This window comes from Panthera onca, chromosome C2 (assembly GCF_046562875.1).
Source record: "Panthera onca isolate mPanOnc1 chromosome C2, mPanOnc1 haplotype 2, whole genome shotgun sequence".
NCBI lineage: Eukaryota > Metazoa > Chordata > Mammalia > Carnivora > Felidae > Panthera > Panthera onca.
Window position 1 is genome coordinate 26222756 of NC_138347.1, and position 25158 is coordinate 26247913.

Here is a 25158-nt window from a genome sequence, read left to right on the forward strand (position 1 = left end):
TCTTTTTCAATGCTGAGCTTTATCTTTGGATGGACTATAACATAAATTTGCTTACCCATTCACCTTCTAATGAACACTGTTTCCAGTTTTAGGGCCAGTGCTAAAACTCAATCAGCTAAACGGAACAGGAGAGGTGTGTAGTCTGCCACCATCAGGGTGAGTGACCCATAAGGAAGGCACTATAAGGAGCCATAGCATGTCACTGGGCAAGAGAGGAGGGATTATGAAAGATTCTGAGGACGGTCAGAGAAGCGTACCTGTTCTAAATCAGATGATGTTTCTGAGGGAGGATTAGGAGAAGCAGGGATTAAACTGGAGATGAGGGCCATTTAGCAATGGAGTGCCCCAGGAAAAGAGGAGTAGTGCAAAGTGGGGGCATCACGGGGGAGGCCACAGTGGTCTCCAGTTTACTCCTGCCCCACAACCTTGGAAACGGTGTTCCCTATGAATTCTGCAGCTGGCTTTTATCGGCATCCGTCTTCCCAGCCTGGTAAGTAGTACGACTGCTTTTTTCTTTGTTAGGCTGAGCTCATTTTTATTCTTTCAGTCCTGAATGGGCATTTATTCTTTCACTACTATCAAAATGTAAATGGATTTTACAGTTTTGTGCTATTACAAATGCTGCTTGAATAGTACATAAATATCGATACATGTTTTCTTTTTTCTTGGTAATTTCTGGGTCATACATGGTAAATGCATGTTTAACTCAATAAAAAATGGGCAAATGGTTTTCCAAAGTTGGCCAACAGAATTGTTGGGGGGCATCTTTAAGGTTGTCAATCATGATCTCACTTCACATATTTCTTGATAATCCTTAAATTTGATTTTATTTCTCCACGCCATCTCTTACTGACTGTACTTTTTAATGAGGATCGACACATGCATTTATTTAAATGCACTGATGATTTTCCTAAGAAAATTTGTTTCTTTTTCAGATTGATCAGTCACTCTGGGGACTACATCAATTAGACTTTTAATTCAGTCTAATGCAAATCATTTCATCCTGTGAATCTTCACTGAAATGAGCTTTATTCTCCCTTTCTTCAAACTACCAAATAAACCTTTTATTACATAAACTAGCAGTAAGTGAGATATGAAAGCAATCCTTTCTACATCAAGTATCTATTGGTACCAAGTATTCTAACCCTAATCTTCATCTTTTCTCCTGAAAATATCTCTTTCCCATAAACCAACATATCCAATAACGGGCAGTTACTTAAAGTGGCTGCCACAGAGCTTGAGATCCATACTCTCTATCAGAATAAGACTTCACCAACACTGGCTTCTGGGTGTCACTCTGGAGTGGTCCGCCTGCTTTCCGTTGGGAAGAGAAAAGTGCCAGATCTTTTACATGCTAACCCCAACCATCATACCACAGGGAAGAAAACTCTTAATCCATGGCACTTGGCTATCCTGAAAGAAAGATAAAGAAACCACAAAGGAACACAGAAAAGTCTTGTCTTCTAATGTTTCTTTGGCCTGGAGTTCCAGGACACCTGGCCACTGTCCCCAGAACATTTGCCTCCACGATTATTAGCATAGCCAACAGTCCTTCTCAAGTAAAGGTACATGTCTATCACCTTGCACTCGGGCAGTGTCTCAAGGTCTACTAGTGCTGTACTCCATATGTCCTGCATCATCACCCCTCCATGCTAGTGGCCTACATCAGTCTATAGGAAGAACACTCAAAATTCCTATATGGGACAGGGTATAATTTATCATCACATCATTCATCCAGGAAAGCTATTTTTGCTTGGTTCAAAATACCAGGCTTCCTGGGCTTAGATCTAGTTTGCAGTAACATGGCTAAACACAAGAAGGTCGGAACTATTGGTAAATATGAGAAATAAGCAGCACGCTAAGCACACTTGCTCCTTCTGTGGCAAAATCAAGATGAAAGGAAGAGCTGTGAGGACCAGGTACTGTGGCTCCCACATGGAAATGGTAGCCAGTGATTACTGGACCTACAACACCACTTCTGCCATCACAGTAAAGTTTGCCATCACAAGACTAAAGGACTTCAAAGACTAGGAGACCAGGGGTGCCTGAGTGGCTCAGTCAGTTGAGTGTCCGAGTCTTGATTTTGGCTTAGGTCATAATCTCATGGTTCATGAGTTCAAGCCCCATGTCAGGCTCTCCACTGACAGCATGAAGCCTGCTTGGGATTCTCTTTCCCTCCCTCTCTGCACCTCCCCTGCTCACTTGCTCTCTCAAAAATAAACACTATAGAAAAGAAAGATAAAAGACCAGTACATCAGTTTCACCATTTGAAACACCGCTAGCCTATAACAAATGGATTAATTTATGTAACAACAACAAAAATACCAAGTCCAGGTGAAGTCACACATAGAAATCAATGGGCAAAAATCTGAGGAGAAACAAGATATTTGCATAGTCTCAAAAATGGTCCCAAGATACATACACATACATACATATATGTATGTATGTATGTATGTATGTATGTGTATATATATATATCTTTTTAATTACAGGTTTTTTTTAATTTAATCCATTTTCTATTGGAGAAACTTTTCTATAAAACTAAAATCATTTCAAAGTAAAAAATGGAAAACAAATGCCGCACTCTTTACCAATGGATTGCAAATCCCTCAGGCCCCTCAAGGCCAGTGAGCTACCCCACGTGCTGGTGCACTATACACATACAGGGAATGACTCTTACTCTACTCTTGAAGACAACCCAGTCTGTTTATACCAAAGGGTCTCAATTAATATGCCCTATCAGAGGTCCTATCAGAAGGTGGTAGTGATATCTGACCACCATACTAACCCTCCATCACTTCTCTTTGTTACTGAGCTACATCCACAGGAATTTTGGCATATCTGAAAGAGCTGGGCAGGCTCTGACAATGGGGCAAGCTATAGTAACACATCACCCCTCACACCTAGGCAACTAACAGTCATCCCTGTCCATGTCCACACAGCACATAGGGCTCAAGAGATAAACTCTCGTTATTCTGTGAACACCATGATGGCATCACCTCCAGATTCCCACAAGAAAATCAAGGTATTATATAGTCAAGCCTTCAAGTGAACTGAGCTCCACTGGATTAACACTCAATCTGGTCCCTAGAGGCCTCTTTGTTTTATCTTTCTTCCAGACTATACAAACAGATTTTTCAGGAAAAGCTAACAGATAAGCTTCCATCCAACTCTCACTTTTTTTTTTTTTAAAGTTTATTTATTTAATCTCTACACCCATCATGGGGCTCGAACTCATGAGCCCAAGGACCAAGAGCCACATGCTCTTCTGACTGAGTCAGCCAGGCATCACCACCCCCCACCCCCCACTTTCAAAATTCTGATAGTTTCTCCCAGCAGCAGCCATGACTCATCTGAAAAGATGGAAGAGAAAGTTACAAGAAATTCTCCTCCAGCTCTGACACAGCCTCTCAAATCACAGTCATCCCCATTGCCCTTCAGCAATCACTTCCCTTTCTCCTCTTCTCTTCCACTTAACCCGTCTCTCCCTCTCTGGTTTGGATTCACAGCTTGCCTGGCCAAGGTGATCCCCTCCAGAGCTAACAAAGAGAGTTACTGTGTCAATGCTTCTCACTTACCCATCTTGAGGTGTGAGATGCTGGCTTGTGAGGTTCCTGCATGGCAGTCATGGCTGCTGTCACCAATGTGCTTAGCCACATCATGTGCCAGCCATTATTACTGACCCAGGTTCCTTCTAGGACATGAGCTGCCTTTTGCTGTAATGATTCCTTAGTCAGAAACTGCAAATTCAATCCAGAACTTGGTCTGATGGGAACATACACACACTCACACACACTGTGCTTATTCACACTGCTTCTGGAAATGTGTGCCAACAAATTCTTCCCAGTGTACCTGCCCACCTCAGGGTCCACAATAAATAATTCCAATAACAAGTACAGTCTGACTGGTACATCACGGACCAGTTAAAATTCCATATATGTCTTAACACAATGCTTTCTGGAGAGCATTGTTAAAAGAAGATACACAATCAGAGTTATAATCCTAAATATACCTGCATCTGGGATAAAAGTTCAGACAAATTATTAAACTTTTACCCGCTTTCACATTTATGAAAAAGAAAGGTAACTCCATGTTTACTAAATGTAGACACAGAAAGCTAGAATTTCCAACATTACCATAGGAAACATTTTGAACTAGTGCCATTTAGGATGAAGTGCCTTTTACCAGGGCCTTGGTGTGCTACTCAAGTGGAAGACTGCCATACCAACCAAAACACCCCTGAATTTGCCACTGGAGTGCACAAAAACCCACATTCTTGTTCCTAGTCTCTACTTGCTCTGATATTCATTCTTTAGAAAAGAGGGATGTTCTAAATGAGTCTGGAATCCAATACATCAATTTTCCATCCTCCCCATATTGATCAGTTCCCTAAAACAAAAGGAATGAGGATGTGGGAGAGAACTGGCTTGATCAATTATTTCTAGGGGTGTGCTAGGCAGTTCTAGCAATCCAAAATTCCTACACAACGTGGGTCTCCAAATGTAACCCGAACCAGGAGACCTTAGGTCACAAAGAAAGGGAATTTCCTGTCATAAAACAGAGCTAGACAGTTGTGGTTTTCTATGTAGTAGCTGTTATACTTTCGTGTAAAGTCTACTGCAGTATTTTAGAAGTGTATTTACGAACAATAACCTTTCAGTTTCTCGACTGGAAGAATTAGGGGTATTTGTGCACAACCACAGAATCTGGAGAAGAATAAACATTGCAGTCTCTGAAAGTTTACTTATCTCCTTAACTGTCATGAAGACAACAAGACATCCTAGTGATCACCTATCTAATCCCTTTACTTTAAGGATGAAAACCAGTGATCCTCAGGGAGGTTAAGTGATTATCTGATGTGTAAGGACCTTATCCCAACCTTCTACTATATTTCACTTCTCTGTTCTAAATATTCCAACCATTCATCGTAGAAATCTCACTTATTGAGTTATGTAGTTTGAAAAAAGCTTAAAGTGTCCATAACAAACACTTCTGAACTGAATGGAAAAGGATAGAGATTTAAGGATAATTAAATAATTTTTTGTTTCTAAAAGGTAGGCTGAGGCCCAGGAAATGAAGAGATTCCATTTCAGTCTCAAGGCAAATCTGAGAATACCAAAAAAAAAAAAAAAAAAAAAATCCCTCATCTCCTAATGCCTGGCTTAGGGTTCTTTTTTCGTATCACAAAACTCCTTCATTTACCTTTAAACTCTTTTATGAATTTCACAAAGAAGCTAGTCACTCTTATTTATTTTAATCCAAAAAAGTATGTTAGCTTTATGTTCTGTGTTATCTGAGGACATTCGAATTCCTTCAAATGCTCCTACAGAACCATGTTGTACTACCCTCTTAACAAGTACCATTAAAACAAATAACTTACCAAGAACTGTCAGCTGAATCTTCTTATTTCCAACACCAGGAGCTTTTTTCACTTTGCACTGATATGTGCCAATATCTGACAACTGTAAATTTGTTACATTTATTGATGCATCGCCAGATTTGAGATCATTACTTGTAAAATGCACTCGTCCTTTCAGATCTTGATAGTAGTCATCATAAATTTTGTCTCCAGAATATAAAATAATCTGAAAGAAAATAAGACAGGAGGAAAAATAAACAAGCAAACCAACCCTCTGTCTCATTATAGGAGTTCTGGATATGCCATGGTACTTTCTGTAGATCCAAAAAAATAAAAATAAAAACACAGTATTATCAGGAAACCTACAATTATTCAAATCACAGATTTAAAAAACAGATCATGGGGTGCCTGGCTGGCTCAGTCAGTGGAGCATGTGACTTTTGATCTCTGGGTTGGAAGTTCGAGCCCCATGGTGGGTGTAGAGATCACTTAGAACAGTTAAAAGTCCAACTTTGACTCAGGTCATGATCTCACTGTCTGTGAGTTCGAGCCCCACATTGGGCTCTGTGCTGACAGCTCAGAGCCTGGAACCTGATTCGAATTCAGTGTCTCCCTCTCTCTCCATATCTCTCCAGCTCACACTCTGTCTCTCAAAAATAAATTTACGTTAAAAAATTTTTAAAAACCTTAAAAAAGAAAAGAAAACAGAAAGCAACTGATCCTTGAATATGGTCACACAGTTTGGCATCAAACTCAAATAATAATCAGAGAACATGACTACAGTCTATATCCAGCAGGTAACTTTTATCTGAGATGTTAACTATGGGCAGTATAATCAGAAATAGTGTCATCTGTAGGAATTTCTTAATGGCAGGGATTTGGATTCTTTTCTGTATTATCACCTCCCCTGTGCAACAGCCATGCTAAGCCCACTCCTTACCCACTAGATGTTTTAACTTATATATTAAATGTCTGCATCTAGGAAGCACTCAGTATCAGTCTGTTAAGTAAGTAAAAGCAACAACTGAAAGGTCCACAGCTGACTTACTGTATAAACACAAACCATCACTGTCCTTGCTGCATCTACTTTTCACACTGACCTGTCAATAGCAACACTGTGAACTCATGAGGCTGTCCTATCTTCCTCTGCATTTAACTACTGACTCCCTTATTCAATCTACTCCACTCAATCCCTCATATTTTGTTACAAACGCACCTTAATAGGGCTTTAAGGAGCATCTGACAAGGTGTCCTCACCCTTAGTTATTTTGTAAACTCTCTTAGTATTTTCCCATGAAAACAATATTACAAATGGTGGTTATGAAATGAAAAACTAACATTTGCCAGGCAATTTTGATTCCTCTTCACAACTCTGCCAGGGTGGTGTCACTGTCCACATTTAACCTGGAAGCTGAGGAAAGCAGTGGCTCTTAGAGATCAATTTTTGCAAAGTCACACGGCTAAGATGCAAATCAGATCCATTTGACTTGGTACTGACTTTATTAACTTCTTTGTGTCATTTTAAGCTTACAAAATTCTTATGCATATAGTATTTCACTGAATTCTTATCACAATCCTGAGAGGTATGTGTATTTGTTCCTATTTCACACATGAGGACAGAGGCTTATGAAATGTGGGAGGCAGTACAGGATAGTGCAAAGGAGAATAAAGCGCAAGAGGGAAGTGAGAGAGACCTGAGTTCAAACCCCAACAGCTCTATTGCTAGCTGTGTGCCCCTGGGCATGTTCCTTCAAATTTCTGGACATCCATTTCCTCTTCTTCACATGTATAATGATTCTCATTTAGGGTGTTGTTTTAAGGCTTAAATAAGTATATGTAGGGGCGCCTGGGTGGCGCAGTCGGTTAAGCGTCCGACTTCAGCCAGGTCACGATCTCGCGGTCCGTGAGTTCGAGCCCCGCGTCGGGCTCTGGGCTGATGGCTCAGAGCCTGGAGCCTGATTCCGATTCTGTGTCTCCCTCTCTCTCTGCCCCTCCCCCGTTCATGCTCTGTCTCTCTCTGTCCCAAAAATAAATAAAAACCGTTGAAAAAAAAAATTAAAAAAAAAAAAAAATAAATAAATAAACTTTAAAAATTAAAAAAAAAAAAAAAAAAAAAAAAAAATAAGTATATGTAATTGAAGTATATACAACACTGCCCAGCACACAGTAAGTGCACAGGACATGGTAACTGTTTGCAGACTAAAATCATACAGGAAACAAGGATGGTAACTTCTCCAGTCCAGTCCCCCACCATAGTGACTACTAATTTAACTGAAGTGAATAATGGCTCAGCTAACATATAATGTAACTGAAATTCTCTATCAGCATCCTCTTTTGCATCAATCTTTTCCTGTCCCTTTTACTTATCTTTTGGTTTGATTTTACAGTGTTTTAGGTTAGAGGCTAGGTTTCTAAACCCAGAAATGGACACTTAAACCCAGTCTCTAGTCTCATACTTGTCTCAAAAGTCTGTAGGTGACAAAGCTGTGCCTCCCACTCAGCACAGAAGACTTTGGGTCCTCCTTTCACAAAATACTGTGCTTCCTGGTCTCTAGATGTACCTTGTCACACAGCTTCACACCTGAGTCCTAAGCCAGAAGCACTGAAGACCCGTGCTTTCCATTCATTCATGTGAACTGGGGGAGCGGTCATGGGCTCTAAGGGGAGATGGCCTCTGCACTGGCTAGGGTGTGAGGAGTACGCAGAACCTCAGGTAGAAAGAAGCCTGTGTTCGGGGTGCTGGCACTGACATGGAAGGAGAGACAGGGGACAGCAGAGCAAGACAGGGAGGTGCAGGATTTCTGGGCTGAGCAGACAAAATGAGTTAGGCTCTATTTTGCTTAGGGAGATAGAAGGAAGTTGCAGTAGCAGAATCAGGGCAGAAGTATGTGCTTGGAGGGGGTGGCCCTAGTCATTCACAACCTGGGAAAGATGTTCATTTTTTTCCTTCAGAAATACATCATGGGAAACCTGAGTGAAACTGCCAAAAACAGTAAGTATTTAACTGCACTGATACAGTGCAGTAAACAAACAAAGTAAAGTATTTAACTGCACTGATACAGTCGTTAAATGGCTTAATAACCCCTTCTTTTAGATGGACCATAAATAAAAATAAATTTTCTCTTCCAAATGTATGTTACTATATTCCTCTAAATATTTACATTTATTTTTCTCTCCCTGGTCTAATAAAATGTTGTTCTTAAAAATTAAATGTGTCAGTGGGAGCCTGGCTGGCTTGCCCAGTAGAGTGTACAACTCTTGATCTTGGGGTTGTGAGTTTAAATCCCATGCTGGGGGTAGAGATTACTTTTAAAAAATAATAAAATCTTTAAACAAAATTAAGAGAATAAATAAAATTAAATGTGTCAGACAAAGCTAATAGGCAACCTTCTAAGTTAGGTGAAATATTTTGGTACCATTAAAAGGCAAAGTGTGATATATGTATTTGGAAATTAGATTATTGGGCAATTTCCCTCCTTTGTGCCACTTCTGGATTTCTAGGTTTTCTACATTAGGCTCTTAATACTTTATAATCAGAAAAAACTTCTATAGGGGAGGCTGGGTGGCTCAGTTAATTAAGTATCCGACTTCGGCTCAGGTTATGATCTTGCAGTCCATGAGTTGGAGCCCCACGTCCAGCTCTGTGCTCACAGCTCAGAGCCTGGTGCCTGCTTCAGATTCTGTGTCTCCCTCTCTCTCTGCCCCTCCCCCGCTTGCGCTTTGTCTCCTCTTTCTCCCTCTCAAAAATAAACTTTAAAAAAAATTTTTTTAAAGAAAAACTTCTATAACAATATTTTGCTATTTAATATTTTTAATGTAAAATTAGATATTTTATAAATTGTTCTGGTATGAAGGCTTTGCTTTCTAAGAAATTCATTACACAGGATATTTAACTTGAAGAATACAGAAAATAGACTCTGTCATAGTATGTACCTACATTACATTGTTACACACGGTGACCCTTACACAGGTAAGAGAATCCTTGTGTTAAAAACTGAATTCCAGGGGCGCCTGGCGGCTCAGTCAGTTGAGGGTCTGCCTTTGGCTCAGGTCATGATCTCACAGTCTGTGAGTTCAATCCGCATGTCGGGCTCTGTGCTGATAGCTCAGAGCCTGGAGCCTGCTTCATATTCTGTGCCTCCCTCTCTCTGCCCCTCCCCTGCTTGTGCTCTGTCTCTCTCTCTCTCTCTCAAAAAAACAAACATTAAAACCAAAATAACAACACTGAATTCTAAAAAGAATAAAAACAAAAAAACTGAATTCCATCTAATTCTTCACAAAGTCTAGTTTCCTCGTGGTCCCCTGGCACATTATGCATATTCCTGCCATGCATCATGCCTGCTCCATACGCTCCTCCTCCCACCATGCTGTGGCTCACACGTCGAACTCCAGATTTCAGAACATTCCTAAGTTCCTCTTCTTCCTTAAAGCTTTCTCTAATAAAGCTTAGGCCACTTGTTATCCATTTCACTCCATTACACATGTCCTCACTTTCCGCCAGAGTGATGCTTTCCTCCCCCATACCACAAGAGAGAGAAGTCTGGGCTTTCCTCATAGCTCCCCCTATCCCCACCCCCATCCATGTGATCGGCATAGTGATGGACACTTAAGACAAGTTCTAGACTTCTGGTGGGTGAGCAAGCACTTAGCAAACTTACCACTTGATCCACCTTCTGATTATCAGCTGGTGATAACAGCCACTCGATGTCCAGTGGTCCCTGGTCTTCTGGACTAAGGGTAAATTTGCAGGGCAAATAAGCAGTTTCCCCTTTGGCCTTTTCAATCATCTGATCAGGAGTAGTGATACTTAAACTTCTGGTGAAATCTGGAGAAAGAAACATGCACATGGACTAAGCATCTGCTGTTAGGCTGGTAGCATGCTCAGCACACCCCAGCTGTTCAAGAGAACAGGCTGTGATTTGGGACCAGAGTGAGGAGGTCCAAACACAGTGGTCCCCAGTTTTTAGCTTGTGCCTTGTAGAAATGGAATGCCAATATTAATAACATCTCGTTTGATACAATTTCCTTTAAGGGCACTGTGAATCTCCCAACATTATGTGCAATACAAGTTTCTACTGGTAGAGGGTATTCTATATCCAAGTAGATGTTTTAAAAGTAAACTTAACTACAGTCTCTAAAAGGTCAATGATATCATACCAGCTCAGGCTACATTAATTCAAACTTGTCACAGTGCCACAGACACACTGGGAACTCTTGCTGCTGGGGCACATGCTGATGAACTCAGACATGTTTTCCACCAAGGCTTCTTCAATTCTAAATTTTTATTAAATTAGGGGTGCCTGGCTGGCTCAGTCAGTAGAACGTGCGCTCTTAATCTCTGGTTATGAGTTCAAGCCCCACAATGGGCATAGAGCTTACACAAAATAAATAAACATTTATTTATTTATTTATTTGGCTCAGTTGGTTAAGCATCCGACTCTTGGTTTCAGCTCAGGTCATGATCTCACAGTTTGTGAGATCAAGACCCATGTTGGGCTCTGTACTGACAGTCTGCCTGGGATTCTCTCCCTCTCTCTCTCTGCCCTTCCCCCACTCTCTGTCTCTCAAAATAAATAAACTTAAAAAAAATTCATGTATTTTTTAATTTACCAAATATTTGGCCTTAATATTATCTGGAAGACTTTTCTTACTGTTTCTCTCTTCCTATTTCTCTTCTGAAAAATGTCTGTCTTACTTATTATTGTTAAAAAGACATCTTAAAATTCCATAACTTATTCTGGAATTTGTATTCTATGAAACTTCCACTTAGGTCACAGAGAATTAATAACCATTAATGGCAATATTTGAAAAGTATGTAAAAACCAAAATAAGATGTCCTAAACCCCAAACAAAAATTCCAAAACTCTTCTGAGTTTGTTAAAAAGAAATGGCTTAAACCCACTGAATCTTTTTTTTTTTTTTAATGTTTATTTATTTTTGAGAGAGAGAGGTGCAGAAGCAGGGGAGAGGCAGAGAGAGATGGGGACAGAGGATCTGAAGCAGGTTCTGTGGGAGCCTGATGCAGAGCTCGAACTCAGGAAACTTGAGATCATGACCTGAGCTGAAGACAGACACTTAACCGACTGAGCCACCCAGGCACCCCCTAAACCCACCGTATCTTTGTAAGAACTGAACAAAAAGTCTCCTCTTTGCTGCAAAACTCGTACCACTTACATGCCAAAAAAAAAAAAAAAAGGTTAAAAGTAAACTACAAGCAAAATGGTAGTTTCTTGATAAATATCAGAGAAAAAAACACTGAGTTTAATAAATTCACATTTTGTTTGTCAAGAGGAAAGCAATTTTGTTCATATCAACTCACATATAAAAATAGGTTTGTTCACTAGGTAGGTCTTAGAAGATCAAAGTCTGAAAAAGGCAACAATATGATATGAAATGCAAATTTAATATGTAAGTAAACTATCACACAGAACTTATTTTTTTAAACTACTTACACTATAAAAGTTTGCACAGCACTAGTTTGTCACATCTGTTTTCCTTTTGATGACCCAACATTTTCTTGCATATAAACTTCAAGTATCAACCTATACAGAACCAGAGTTTCAAATGGTCATAACATTTGGTCCTCTCCATAACCCAACACTGACTTTCAGGGCTCAGTGATGATGTGGAAGAGGTCCTAAGCACTAAGATTATAGTACATGAGACCTGCCTCTCTCTCCTTTCTTTCCCCTGCTGTGACCAACATATGAATATTTTAGAGCAAAATTAAGAATAGGGGTGGCTGGGTAGTTCAGTCAGTTAAGCATCCAACTCTTGATCTCAGCTCAGGTCTTGATCTCAGGGTCATGAGTTCAAGCCCAGCACTGGGCTCCATGCTGGGATGGAGCCTACTTTAAAAAAAAAAAAAAAAAAAAAAAGTAAGTAAATGTGAGTCCTAATTCTCCATAATGATGATTTTGATGTTGTTTTTCAAATAATAAATTCCAACAGACCAAGCCAAAATATAGAATTAAATTTTTAGCCATCCCAAAATGCTTTCCATTATCCCTCAAAGAAGGTTAATGCATATCTACTGTCACTTATAATAAAATGCTAATAAAGTTAAAGCTAATAGATTGAGAATGAAAGAAAAGCAAGATAACACACAAGCCATTTATATTCGAGCATCATCCTAAGCTTTTAATCACATTTAAGTGCACTCCTCAAAAAGCATATTAAAACTGGACATGTACTCTACCCTCCCTTAAATCAGAGGCTGGCCTAACTCTGACCAAAAGAGTGCTGCTGTGTGAGTTCCAAGGCAAAGTCTCAAAAGATCCTGTTGCTCCCACTCTTGCCCTCAGACCCCTGCCACTAAGTGACCAAACCACACAGGAGAGAACTGAGGTTTCAACCAACAGCTGCAACCACTCAACATGCAGACACCCAGAAAACCCAGCCCCAACCTAGACCAGTTGTCTGCAGCCCTATGAGTGAGCCTAGAACTCCCTATCTCAGCACAGCCTAAAATGACGACGCCCAGGATAGTGAACTCGCACACAGTTTCTGTTTTAAGCCTTTAGAGTTTGGGTTGGTTTGTTACACAGCAAAGACTGATGATATACCATCCAACTCACTGATTCAACCCAAATGGACTATTTTATTCAATATCCTAAAAAAAGACCCATTACTATTTCAATCTCCATTTCGTGCCCACATTCTATTTAAAATTATTTGATTTTTACATGTATAATCTCAAGTGCTTCTCTTGAATTAATATTCAGTCCTCTGAATATACACAGTCTACCTTTTCTAATAAACTCAGTTCCATTCCTACCTCATTCACTAAGACATTCATTCTCCTACCTTCAACCTACACTGATTTTTCTTTCTGTCTTTATACACATATTCACAGTACTTTACTTTCTGCTCTCTGGATTATCCATTTGGCACTTTAGCACATACTATGCAAGGGTTTTTTTCCTTTATAAGCTTTCTTGCAAAGTTGATTTAGATAGCCTCCACGGTTTTTGTCATATGCTCTAGATGTTGATGAGCTTATCTTCTTCCCATAATATGTTGTATTAAGTGAATTCTAAAAACTCATGTCCTAATTTAAATCATTAGGCTCCAAAACAGTTAAAAGAAATTGTGGATACCCCCATCTTCTGTTGTAGTTCCTTGCACGCTAGTAGAAAAAGAACGGATTATAAATTTGATCAATTTTATAAAGGTTGAAAAAGAGTACTAAATCCCCCATAAGTTGTTCCCATTACTTGAAGATCTTCTTTCCATAGCTACTATAATTTGTTACCTGCACTTAATTTGTCTGGATATTAATACTTTATGTATTAAGATAAGAACAAGCTAAGTGTACTCCAGAATGAAAATTCCATTCCAAAATGAATAAAGACATGGCCTAAAAATATGGAAGGAACAATATATAAGAGAGTGAAGTTTTGCTATTAGTTATTAAACTTTCAGGTTATTCAGTGCTTTTAGAGTTTTTATTTTATAAAAATAAAAAAAAAAAAGTTACTCTCTCCCTCTCTCTCTGTCCCTCCCACACTCACTCAAGCTCTCTCTCAAAAGTAAACTTAAAAAAAAAAGTAACAAAGTTCAATGACCTCAAACATCTAAATGTGTATGATGTTCAAGTCCTCCTAACCATACTCTCTGTACTTCTATTGCACAGTCATTAGAATAAAATGCAACTTAGTTTTTCATGACAGTATCTTTCATTCTCTCTTGTCTGACACATAAAAATTATTTTTATCTTAAAAGACTACCTCAGGAAACAGTTACATATGTATTAAAATGATCTGGAAAGATATATACCAAACTCTTAACAGCAGTTATTGTTTCAAAACTGAGATTTTAAGAAGGGTGATTGCCCATTTCTGCTTTACACTGACATTCTCTTAATGTGTATGCTGCTAAAAAACTTTTTTAAACAGCTCTTTAAATGGCTGTCAGTATTTCTTTTTCCAAAAAAATCCTTAAAGCATTCAACTGCTCTTCAATGTGTTGTACTAGAAATGAATTAAAATCTCAAGATTGTACAAAACAGTTATTGGGTTTCCTAGCAACATTGAAGGGTCCTCTTTGCACAGAGGCATAGTTTTTCAAGTGATGAAGTATGCAACAGTCACAAATTAATACAAGACAAAAGGCAGACACTTGGTCTCATGCCGTGTCTCCGGGGATTCTTTCCTAATATGTGCTGCCCAATTCTATTTATGCAGCAAATTGAGCGATAATTTAACTTACAAACTACTTGCAGGTTCAAACATGGTCTGAAAACTAAATCAAATAACAAATCTTATGATGTTATTCAAACTTATATTCAGTGTGATTAAATGCACAGAAGAACATTATCAACCACAAGTATTCGCTGAATCCAGTGAATAAGTGCTCAGCACTGGATTATATAAGTAAACAAACTGAATCACAACCCATTTTTGGCAGTGACTAAAATAACATCTCCTGGTTTTCTGCTTGCTTTTTTTTTTAACCTCCAGACTTCAAATCATTTGAATCTTCAGAGCTTCTCTTCTGCCCAGTCTGCCTTCTACTGCAGCATCAAAATGACACCAGCTCACCCAAGTATTTTTCTAGCCTTGATGTGGTCATCTCCTACCAAACATTAGAATTGTTGCTGCCCTAAGAATGGAGTAGAACTGGAGATAATGGAAGACTCCATTCCTCTAGCTGGAAGGCAACATTTTGAACTGATGACCTACTTTGATTTCTTTCTTTCTTTTTTAAATTTAAATCTAAGTTAGTTAACATACAGTGTAATAATGATTACAGGAATAGAACACTTACATAGCACCCAGTGCTCATCCCAACAAGTGCCCTCCTTTATGCCCCTTGCCCATTTAGCTCATCCCCCCCTCCAGGAACTCTCAGTCTGTTCTCTGTATTTAAGAGTCTTTTATGGTTTGTCTCCCTCTGTTTTTATCTCATTTTTGCTTCCCTTCTGCTTTCATTTCTTTAACTGACTTCTTCAAATTTAAGCTACACATTAACCTGGATGGTCTTCAGCGATCTTTTCCTTATCACAATCTTAAAATCATAGGCAAATGAAAAGCACTCACTGAAACCTTATGGTTGATTTTTTAAAAAAGAGAGAAAAGAAGTAAACATAGGGATTTTCAATAATGTTGAGTGGATAAAGTCTTAAAAATGGAGAACACAAAAGCTATTAAAGAAAAGACACAAATTTAACTGTATTAGGTCAGAAAACCACAAGCTAGCTTTTAACAAATTTGCTGAATGAAGGAAGGCTTTCTGTTTTTCTATCACTTGGGAAACAAAGAGAACAGCTTCAAACATATTTTTCATGTCTTTATGTATATCAACAAGATATTAAACGTGAAGTCTGACCAGTGATGGCATATGGACCAGGATTTTAAAGATCATGTCTGAGTCCAGGCACTTCTCCTAGGAAGCATTCCTTGTGCCCAAACATGGATTGAATTAGATGTCCTCTATGTACATCTTGGGCAACTGATAAGTCCTCCATCATAAGCACTTTTCCTGCTTTACTGAAGTTGCTTTACTGTGTGCTTCCTACCCTGTACCCCCAGTGAACATTTCACAGTTTATTTTTTTTTTTTAAGTTTATTTATTTATTTTGAGAGAGACAGAGATAGCATGAGCAGGGGAGGGACAGAAGGGGGAGCATGGGGAGAATCCCAAGCAGGCTCCACAGTGCCAGCTGCAGAGCCCAACACAGGGCTCGAATTCACAAACCACGAAATTACAACCTGAGTGGAAACCAAGAGTCGGTTTGCTTAACCGACTGAGCCACCCAGGCACCCTACATTTGATTTTAAAGACCAAAGCAAGAAAGAAGAAAAGAAAAAATACAACACGACCCACAAACACAAGCACCTTCACACGAGAAGGAAAACAGAATGGATCTACCAGAAATAAAAGATGGTCTATTTCAAAATAGTGGAGAAAACTTAAGTTGTAATATGACTAAAAGGTGGAAATCAGTTAAGACCTTCCTCTATTAAAGATGGAACTATAACTGTCAAAGTGTCTGGGGCTAATCATACATAGGAAATCAAAGAAATCAGTGGAAGCACTGAGGACAGAAAGATAAGCAAGTCCATATTTGTGGAGCACTGTGTTTGTACATGCTGCCCACTTTCTCCCTGCTCCACCTTCTCCCACTCAGAGCATCTCTAGCCACTTATCAAAGTACCTCTTACTTGTTCCCTCCTCTCTGTTCCTCACAGTGGGAACTGCCCCCTCCTCTACATTACACAATGTGTTCCTCTATTGTTGACACTGTTTATACGGCCCCATCCTTAAACACATATTTTCACTCAGCTGACAGTGTCTTGGGGCTTCATCTCTGGAGGGTATGTCCCAAGACTAATTTAATAAACCCCCAGACTTGGGGCACCTGGGTCACTCAGTTGGTTAAGATCTGACTCTTGATTTCAGCTCAGGTCGAGATCTCAGTCCTCAGATCTTGTTTGCACGTTCTCTCTCTCGTTCTCTCTCAAAATACATAAACTATAAAAAAATTAAAAAATTAATAATAAAAATAACCCCCCAGATTTGGCATTGGGCAAAACTGCTGAACTTCAAGCAGAGAGCGAAGGTCAGATCAGAGGGAAGGTGAAGGAGCTGCTTGAAAGAGGAAAGGTGACTAATGGGAGACAAGACCATCAGTCCTTATGGGAAAAGCATGGGAAGGGGGGCCATGGGAAACCACGTATCCAGGAAAGCAAAGGAACAGAATGACCCCTACACAGAAGATACAGCTGCGAAAAAGCTGAACAAACCTGGTCATGTTCTGATGGGAGCAAAGGCTGATTTTTTTTTTTTAATTTTTTTTTCAATGTTTATTTATTTTTGAGAGACAGAGAGAGACAGAGCATGAGCAGGGGAGGGGCAGAGAGAGGAAGACACAGAATCTGAAGCAAGCTCCAGGCTCTGAGCCGTCAGCACAGAGCCTGATGTGGGGCTTGAACTCATGAACCATGAGATCATGACCTGAGCCGAAGTCAGATACTTTACCGACTGAGCCACCCAGGTGCCCCCTGATGCTTTCTTTAATACTAACATTACAAGAAATGTTAGTAAACCTGATAAGAAATTAATACATATGCAACTTTACATATAGTATATGTTAACATGAGAGAAATTAGACATTGAGAAAAACTTTTATTTGTAAATATTCTAAAATCACAACTGCAGCTAAAGAAGAGTCTTATTTTTCAACCATCTTTAGAACAACATGAAGCAAAAAGAAAAAACACTAAATATTGGTGCATGGCCTTTCAAAAATCTAGAGTCATTCCAAAAATCGTAACAAAAAAGGGGGAAAACTAGGGGGGGAAAAAGAATTTAAATTTACATTCCAAAAGTCTTGCAGATTTCTTTGAGTTCATGGGAAGAGGTACATTATGATGACCTTAACATCAATTGTCGTAAGTAATTCACCTGATATTGACTTTTATGAGAAATGTCAAAAAATGTCATAACGGTTACTATTTTTTTTAAATGTATTTATTTATTTTTGAGAGAGAGCACATGCATTCATATGTGTGTACACGCAAGCAGGGGGGAGGGAGGGTGCATGCAGAAAGTGAAGGAGAGAAAAAGAATCCCAAGAAATAGATTCTGACAAGCGTGGATTTGGATATGGGGTCCAAACCCACAAACCGTGAGATCATGACCTGAGCCAAAATCAAGAGACGCTTAACCGACTGAGTCACCCAGGTGCCCCAAGGGTTACTATTTTAACGTTAAGAAATAAACTGGGTAAATCAGGAACTGGTATGTTTAAGGAACATGTTGATCAGGACAAGTATAATTCTGTTGTGTGTGTCTGATGACAAATACTACAGATGCCTGTGTTAGCAACCAACTCACTGGGATATTCCAAACTGTGCAAAAAATGGAACTCCTAGAACACCTGGCTGGCTCAATCAGCAGAGCATGTGACTCTTGATCTCAGGCTCATGAGTTTGAGCCTCATAGTGGGGGTACTAGTTTACTGAAAAAATTTTTAAAATAAATAAATAAAATGTTTTTTTTTTAATGCAACTGCTGTACTCTTAAGTCATTTCCTTGATCCTACCTCCAACCTATGGCAACTTTCCTTCTCACGAGGAAGTTGATTGGGGATTAGCAATTTTTTTTTTAAGTTTATTTACTTGTTTTGAGAGGACGAGAGAGAGAGAGAGAGAGAGAGAGAGAGCGCACGCATGAGCAGCAGAGGGGCAGAGAGAGGGAGACAATCTCAAGCAGGCTCTGTGCTGTTGTCAGTGCAGAACCCAACACAGGGCTTGAACTCACAAACTGAACCGTGAGATCATGACCTGAGCTGAAATCAAGAGTCAGATGCCTAACTTACTGAACCACCCAGGCACCTCAGAATTAGCAATTTTTAAAAGTCACCTACATAGTTGAGTCTATCTAGGGGGAAAAAAAAAAGACATTTAAAATATGTTAATATCAGTTAACTGCTCCAACTAGGCCTTTCAATATTGCCGGAGGAGAGAAGAAAACACTTACAGGAAGGTAGAAATTATGCTCTTGGCAGTCTACCGGTTTTAATTGTTTAATTCCTATATGGGCTACCCAGTACAGTATGTTAATATGTACTTAGAGCTAAGAAAATAATACTGACGGTCAGATAAGTTAATTAAGAATGAAAAATGACACTGAGTATACTTACATGCTTTTCTATGCAGTTTTTTAAATATAAATTTTCAGCTCCCCACTCCCAAGGAGAAATAAAAAGTACCCAGGAAATAAACAGAGATGGAAATGGGGAACTCCTTATCTTAACAATAAACAATAACTAACAGTGACTGAGATTATGTGTCAGGCACTTTTCAAAAGTGTATACATATTTTTTTAAAAAGGTGTATACATATTAACTCTTTAAATTATCTTTGAAGGAGGTACTACTATTATCCCCATTTTACAGTGAAGAAATCAAGACACTGAGAGGTATCTGGGCTACTACGGGGAGCAAGATGTTCCCACACTTATCCTGTTGAGCTGAAGTCCACCAGTAAACACCCTTGAACACAGACCTCTTGTTTTAAAAATCAGTATGAAATACAAGAGTAGGTTTTAGACCCCACTCCAATCACTATGGTGGAGGAGAGTTTGAAGTTCACACTTTCCTCTGCTATACAAAACTTCTAAGTGACTCAGTTTGTTAAGCGGCTGGCTCTTGATTTCAGTTCAGGTTATAATGTCACAGTTCGTGGGATAGAGCCCCATGTCTGGCTCAGCACTGACAGCACAGAACCTGCTTGGGATTCTCTTTCCCTCTCTCTGCCCCTTCAACTGCTCTCACGCACACATGTGTGCCTGGCTCCTCTCTCTCTCTCAAAATAAATAGACTTTAAAAATTGTTTAAGACAAAAGATTTTAAACTTATCTCTACATCCAACGTGGGGCTTGAACTCAAAACCCTGAGATCAAGAGTTTCATGCTCTACCAACTGAGCTAGCCAGGCACCCCTGGGTGAACCTTTTTTTAACAAGGAAATAAATACCAGACTAGGAACCTGTTGTCATTTGTCACAAAACAGTAACAATAACAAGAAACCCATTATCATTTTGAACATGTTGTTGCTTCTTTAGGGCTTAAACATAAATTAAGGATACTGAACCAAAATGTCTACTTCAGATCTAAATATGTCCTAATTTTAGATAATCAATCAACCAACAAGTCGTCTTCCCCTGACATCCATCTCCTCCCCTTCTTCTGCAACTCAAAGGAAGTAAGAAGTAGTTCTGAGCTCACTTAAATGTGCAGCCATTTCTGAAACATTTGCACACTGAATTATGGAAACAGTTCTGTCCATTAATAGCATTGGCTCCAAAGTAAGATTTGGGTTCAAATTAATATTGAGCTCACTAAATGATTGGTAAGTTTCTAGTCCGTGTGCTTCTCCCTTACAATGGGAATCAATACGGGCGCCTGGGTGACTCAGTCAGTTAAGTATCCAACTTGGGCTCAGGCCATGATCTCATGGTTCATGAGTTTGAGGCCCGCATCAGGCTCTGTGCTGACAGCTCAGAGCCTGGAGCCTGCTTTGGATTCTGTGTCTCCCTCTCTCTCTGCCCCTCCCCTGCTCATCATACTCTGTCTCTTTCTCTCCCAAAAAATAAACAAACATTAAAAATTTTTCCAAAAATAAAATGACAATCAATAGTAATAATGCCTACTTCATTGTAGGAATTAAATAAAAGAATGTATGTAAAGCTTTTAGAACAGTTCTAGCGCAACATGGTATCATCTTTCAATAAACAACATCTAATATGACAATTCACTGTCATCCTATACCACTATGTCACTTCTAGGACATAAACTCCTGTAGTGTTGGGAAGGTACTTTTTAAATTTTTTTTTTTTTAACGTTTATTTATTTTTGAGACAGAGAGAGACAGAGCACGAACAGGGGAGGGTCAGAGAGAGGGAGACACAGAATCTGAAACAGGCTCCAGGCTCTGAGCTGTCAGCACGGAGCCCGATGCAGGGCTTGAACTCGCGGGGCTGAACTCACGGACTGCGAGATCATGACCTGAGCCGAGGTCAGACGCTTAACTGACTGAGCCACCCAGGCGCCCCAGGGAAGGTACTTTTTAATCTTTTATCACTCACACTTAGCAGTGCCTTCCATACAGGACGAACTTAAAATCTGTTTTGTAAATAAGTGACACTGAAATGTATCCACTAGGTTTGACAAAAAGAACATCATTGGTGACCTAGGCCAAATCTGATTTAGTGATGGCTTTGGGGAGTTGCAATGGAATACAGCTAACTACAAAGGTTGAGATGTGTGACTAGACACAGAAGTAGAAGGCTACTGTTTTAAGGAACTGGCTCTCAAGGGTAGGAGGAAAGCGGCAGAATATGATGTGTGGTCAATGAAGGGTTGTTGTAAAATGGGAAATGTAGAGCATGTTTATATAAGTCAAAAGGAAAGAGCAAATAGAATGAAAGAGGTTTAAAAATACACAGAGCAGAACCCTCCGAAACTGAAGGATCAAGACCCCAGAAAGAATGATGCCTAGAAAATAAGAAATAAGACAACCTTTAAATAAGAATGGAGGGAAGGAGTTAAGAGGACAGTACAATTATGGATAAGCTTATTCACTAAGGTACAAGAAATTAAGGGAATTTGTACCTGATAGCCTCTATTTCCTCTGTGACAAAGGAGGCAAACAGCATTTACTTAGAATAAAAGAGGCAGAAAAAAATGTGGGCAGAGGGTTTTGGAAGGCAGGTTCAAGTTCTGAAATACCTGTGAAAGGAATGGGGAAAGAAGTGAGAGACTGCAGAATGGTACCACGAGTCCAAATGATACAAGCTCATAGTCAATGAAGCTGAGCAAAGATATACATACTGACCTTACCATACCCTTTTCTCTAGTTTTATGTATTTGAAAATTTCCGTAATTAAAATGTTTTCTAAAAATGATGTGGCACTGGGGCGCCTGGGTGGCTCAGTTGGTTGAGCATCTGACTTCTGCCCAGGTCATGATCTCGCAGTTGACAAGTTCGAGCCCGGCGCCGGGCTCTGTGCCGACAGCTCAGAGCCTGGAGCCTGTTTCGGATTCTGTGCCTCCCTCTCTCTCTGCCCCTTCCCTGCTCATGCTCTGTCTCTCTCTGTCTCAAAAATAAATAAACATAAAATAATAATAATAATAATAAAAAAAGGGGATGTAGCAATATGCATCCCCCAGAAGAGCCAAAATGATAAAAGGCTTTGATGGGGACATGGAACAATGGAGACTCGCACACTCTATTGGTGGGAGTGTCAACCTGCACGATTCTGGAAAACTGTGCAGCAGTTTCAACTAAAGCTAAACACAGGTATTATCTATGGGACCCCAGAAACAACATTCCCAGGTAGAGAAATGTGTGCAAATGTGCACTGAAACATATGAATGAGAAAGTCACAGCAGCATTTTTCACAATAGCAAAAAACTGGAAAAAAATGTCCAGCCACAGTAAAATGGGTAAGTCAATTGTGATATGGCCACACAATAGAATACCATGTAGCAATGCAAACAATCTACAGCTACAAAAAATGATCTTACAAACATAAGTGAAAGTTACACCAAAAAAAAAAAAACCCACAAAACATATATTGTATAATTCCGGTTCTATAAAGTGTTAATAGTAACCTACACTGTTAGAAATCAGAAGAGAGTGAAGAAGTGACTGGAAAAGGCCGGGGACTTGAGATATGTCAGTAGACAGAAATGACACTGTTTTGAGGAACTTGGCTCTCAAGGGTAGAAAGAAAGTAGTGGAGTATGATGTGTGGTCAGGGAAGAGTTGTTGCGAAATGAGAAATGTGGGTTATATTCTATTTCCTACTCAGGGTAAGAATTACATGGATGTTTCTGTTTTGTGATAATGCTCTCACCTGTACACCTGTAAATGATGCTCTAAACTTTGTGCTTCTCTATGCATAAATGACATACTTGAGATAAAAGGTTTACTTTTCTTCTTTAATTTTTAAAATTTAGGTAAACTCTACCCAACATGAGGCTCAAACTCATGACCCCAAGATTAAGAGTTGCATGCTCTACCAACTGAGACAGACAACTCTAAAAGGTTTGCTTTTAAAGAAATTTTAAAAGAGCTGAATGAGTTAGAGATAAAAGTTATTTTTATTTTGTTTTTGTTAAAAAAAATCACATCCCACTGCTTTATAAATGGACTTTATATATTAAAAAAAAAAAAGTCTAGCCAAAGTGGACAATAAAGTCTCTCCAATGTACACAGCTGAGCATCACAGTCCATGAGCAGGACCAAAGAAACTGGCCTGGAAGATCAATCCATATCAGAGATGAGAACTGAGGTCTGACCAGGGGACCCTGGATTATTAAAGAAATTCTTGTTTTAAAGTAACCAGAAGTGGGGTAGAGGGTGGTTAAAGGCCTGAAGATCTCACTGATAGCAAGAAGGTATGACAGAATTTTAGGAAAGCTCTAGGTGCCAATGACCACAGAGTTCAAGATTTCAGAGGAAAAAGTATAAAGAGAGGGTTACCTAAGTAAACTAGAGAGAAAATCACTGTATTTGAGAGGTCAAGGAACTGCTATGTAAGAATGGTGGAAGAATGAACTGTAAAAATGGAACATAATGCTGTGATGGGGGCAGGACAGGAGTATGAGGTAAGGCATTTCTCAGTCATTGTGAAGAAGCAACCAGAAGTTTGGTATAAGGAGAGGGCAGGAGTCTCAAGGTTGAAGGGCTAGGACACAAGGTCGAAGGAGGGGAAAGTAGTGTGGAGAAGCCAGTGCGGCCCAAAGAGAATAACCAGAAAACCATACATTTTTATATCACGTAACATTTCTCTTCTGATCCCCATCCTCCTCTGCTGAGAATCAGAGCTGGGGAGTAAGTGCCTGACTCGCTTCTCTGAACTGAAGCTTTCCTACAGTATCAGAATGGGGTCTTCTTCACATCTTCTGAAGCATCTGGCACAAAACCTCACCCACATGTACACATTATAATCTATTTACCCCCAAATGTCTTCCATAAGAATTGAAGTTCTGAATAAGAAATATTCGATATATATTATAAACCAGGACCAGGAAAAATGTAAATTATAAAGGACATCCAGGGGAAATTAAGAAAGTAAACACGCAAGACAGATTTTCTGTCTTGGATTGTGACCCAACCCTTCCCCACCCTCTCTCCCCCCACCCTCTCCACACACACAAATACTCCTCTCAAGAAATTCAAATCTCAATTGCAATCAGAATTAAGTCTAAGCCTTTTGTCGAACTATGTTACCTTCCCCATGTTTTCTAATTTTAGAATTCTCTGGCAAAACAAACGCAAACGGCATATTTTGCCTTATGGGTAAAGTAGATCCATTGCCATGGTGAATACTTTCATCGCCTTCACAGAATATGCTCTGTTGTTAAAAATCTGCCTTTGCCTCCTTGCTCATAAAAACCTCAGGCTCTCTTCCCTTCCTTTAATTAACATGAAACAGGAAAAGTGAGTACTTGGCAACACACACACACACACACACACACACACACACACACACCCCTCAGGTGAAATGTGTTAAAAAGATGAGCTCACAGTAAGTAAGAAAGCAAAGAAATAGATATAACAGCAAAATGAGTAAATAATATTATCTCCTTATGGAAAATCCTGAAGGTAAGAAAAAAAGGGTTCATTACAATAAGAAAATCATCTCCGTTGTAAGCATGTCTAACTTGATTGCCTCAATCTTGGCATTAGTCCTTTCTAATATCCCAAAGTGAATTCAAATTTCCCTAGCAACCATCATCAGGGACCATTCTGTCCTTATTTTCCACCTTTCCATAAATGCATTTATTGCCCTCACAGGCAAGTTAAAAATGTGATTTTGGTGCATGTATTTGTTTTTTCTGCCTCATACCTAAGATGTAAATGCACATAGCAATCAAATAAGGGCAGCTAATATAGTTTTGTGCATGGGTAACAATTGTTCTCATAATTTCAAGAAAGTAAGAGACTTTAGCTAGCATGTTACCAATAAGAATACTATGGATACAAATAATAACATAATTATCTCATAAGAACACTACACCCATGCTTGTTCAGTTAGCAGGATGTTCCGAGACTAGTTATGTTAGAAGGTGACTGGAACTAAAGCTTCAAATTCCAGACGTGTGCTGACCACCAGGATAGCTGCTAGCCACATTCGGCTACTGAGCACTTCAGACATGGCTGGTGCAAACTGAGACGTGCGTAGGTCAAATACTAACCAGATTTTAGAGAATTAGTGAGAAAAAAAATTTTAATCTTATTAATGTTTAATTTGATCACATGGAACTATTTTGTATATACTGAG

The 25158-nt window shown here is 39.3% G+C and overlaps 1 protein-coding gene across 2 annotated transcripts in view; it reads right to left on the reverse strand.

The window, feature by feature from the left end:
- CXADR (CXADR cell adhesion molecule) overlaps positions 1–25158 on the reverse strand; it is a 56817-nt gene that overhangs the window by 22949 nt on the left and 8710 nt on the right. For both annotated transcript variants that reach the window (XM_078452865.1, XM_060640303.3), the window contains exons 2-3: positions 10018–10184; positions 5381–5585 (exon numbers count right to left, since the gene is read on the reverse strand). In XM_078452865.1, coding sequence (XP_078308991.1) covers positions 5381–5585; positions 10018–10184 — 372 coding nt within the window. The remainder of the gene's footprint in view (positions 1–5380; positions 5586–10017; positions 10185–25158) is intronic.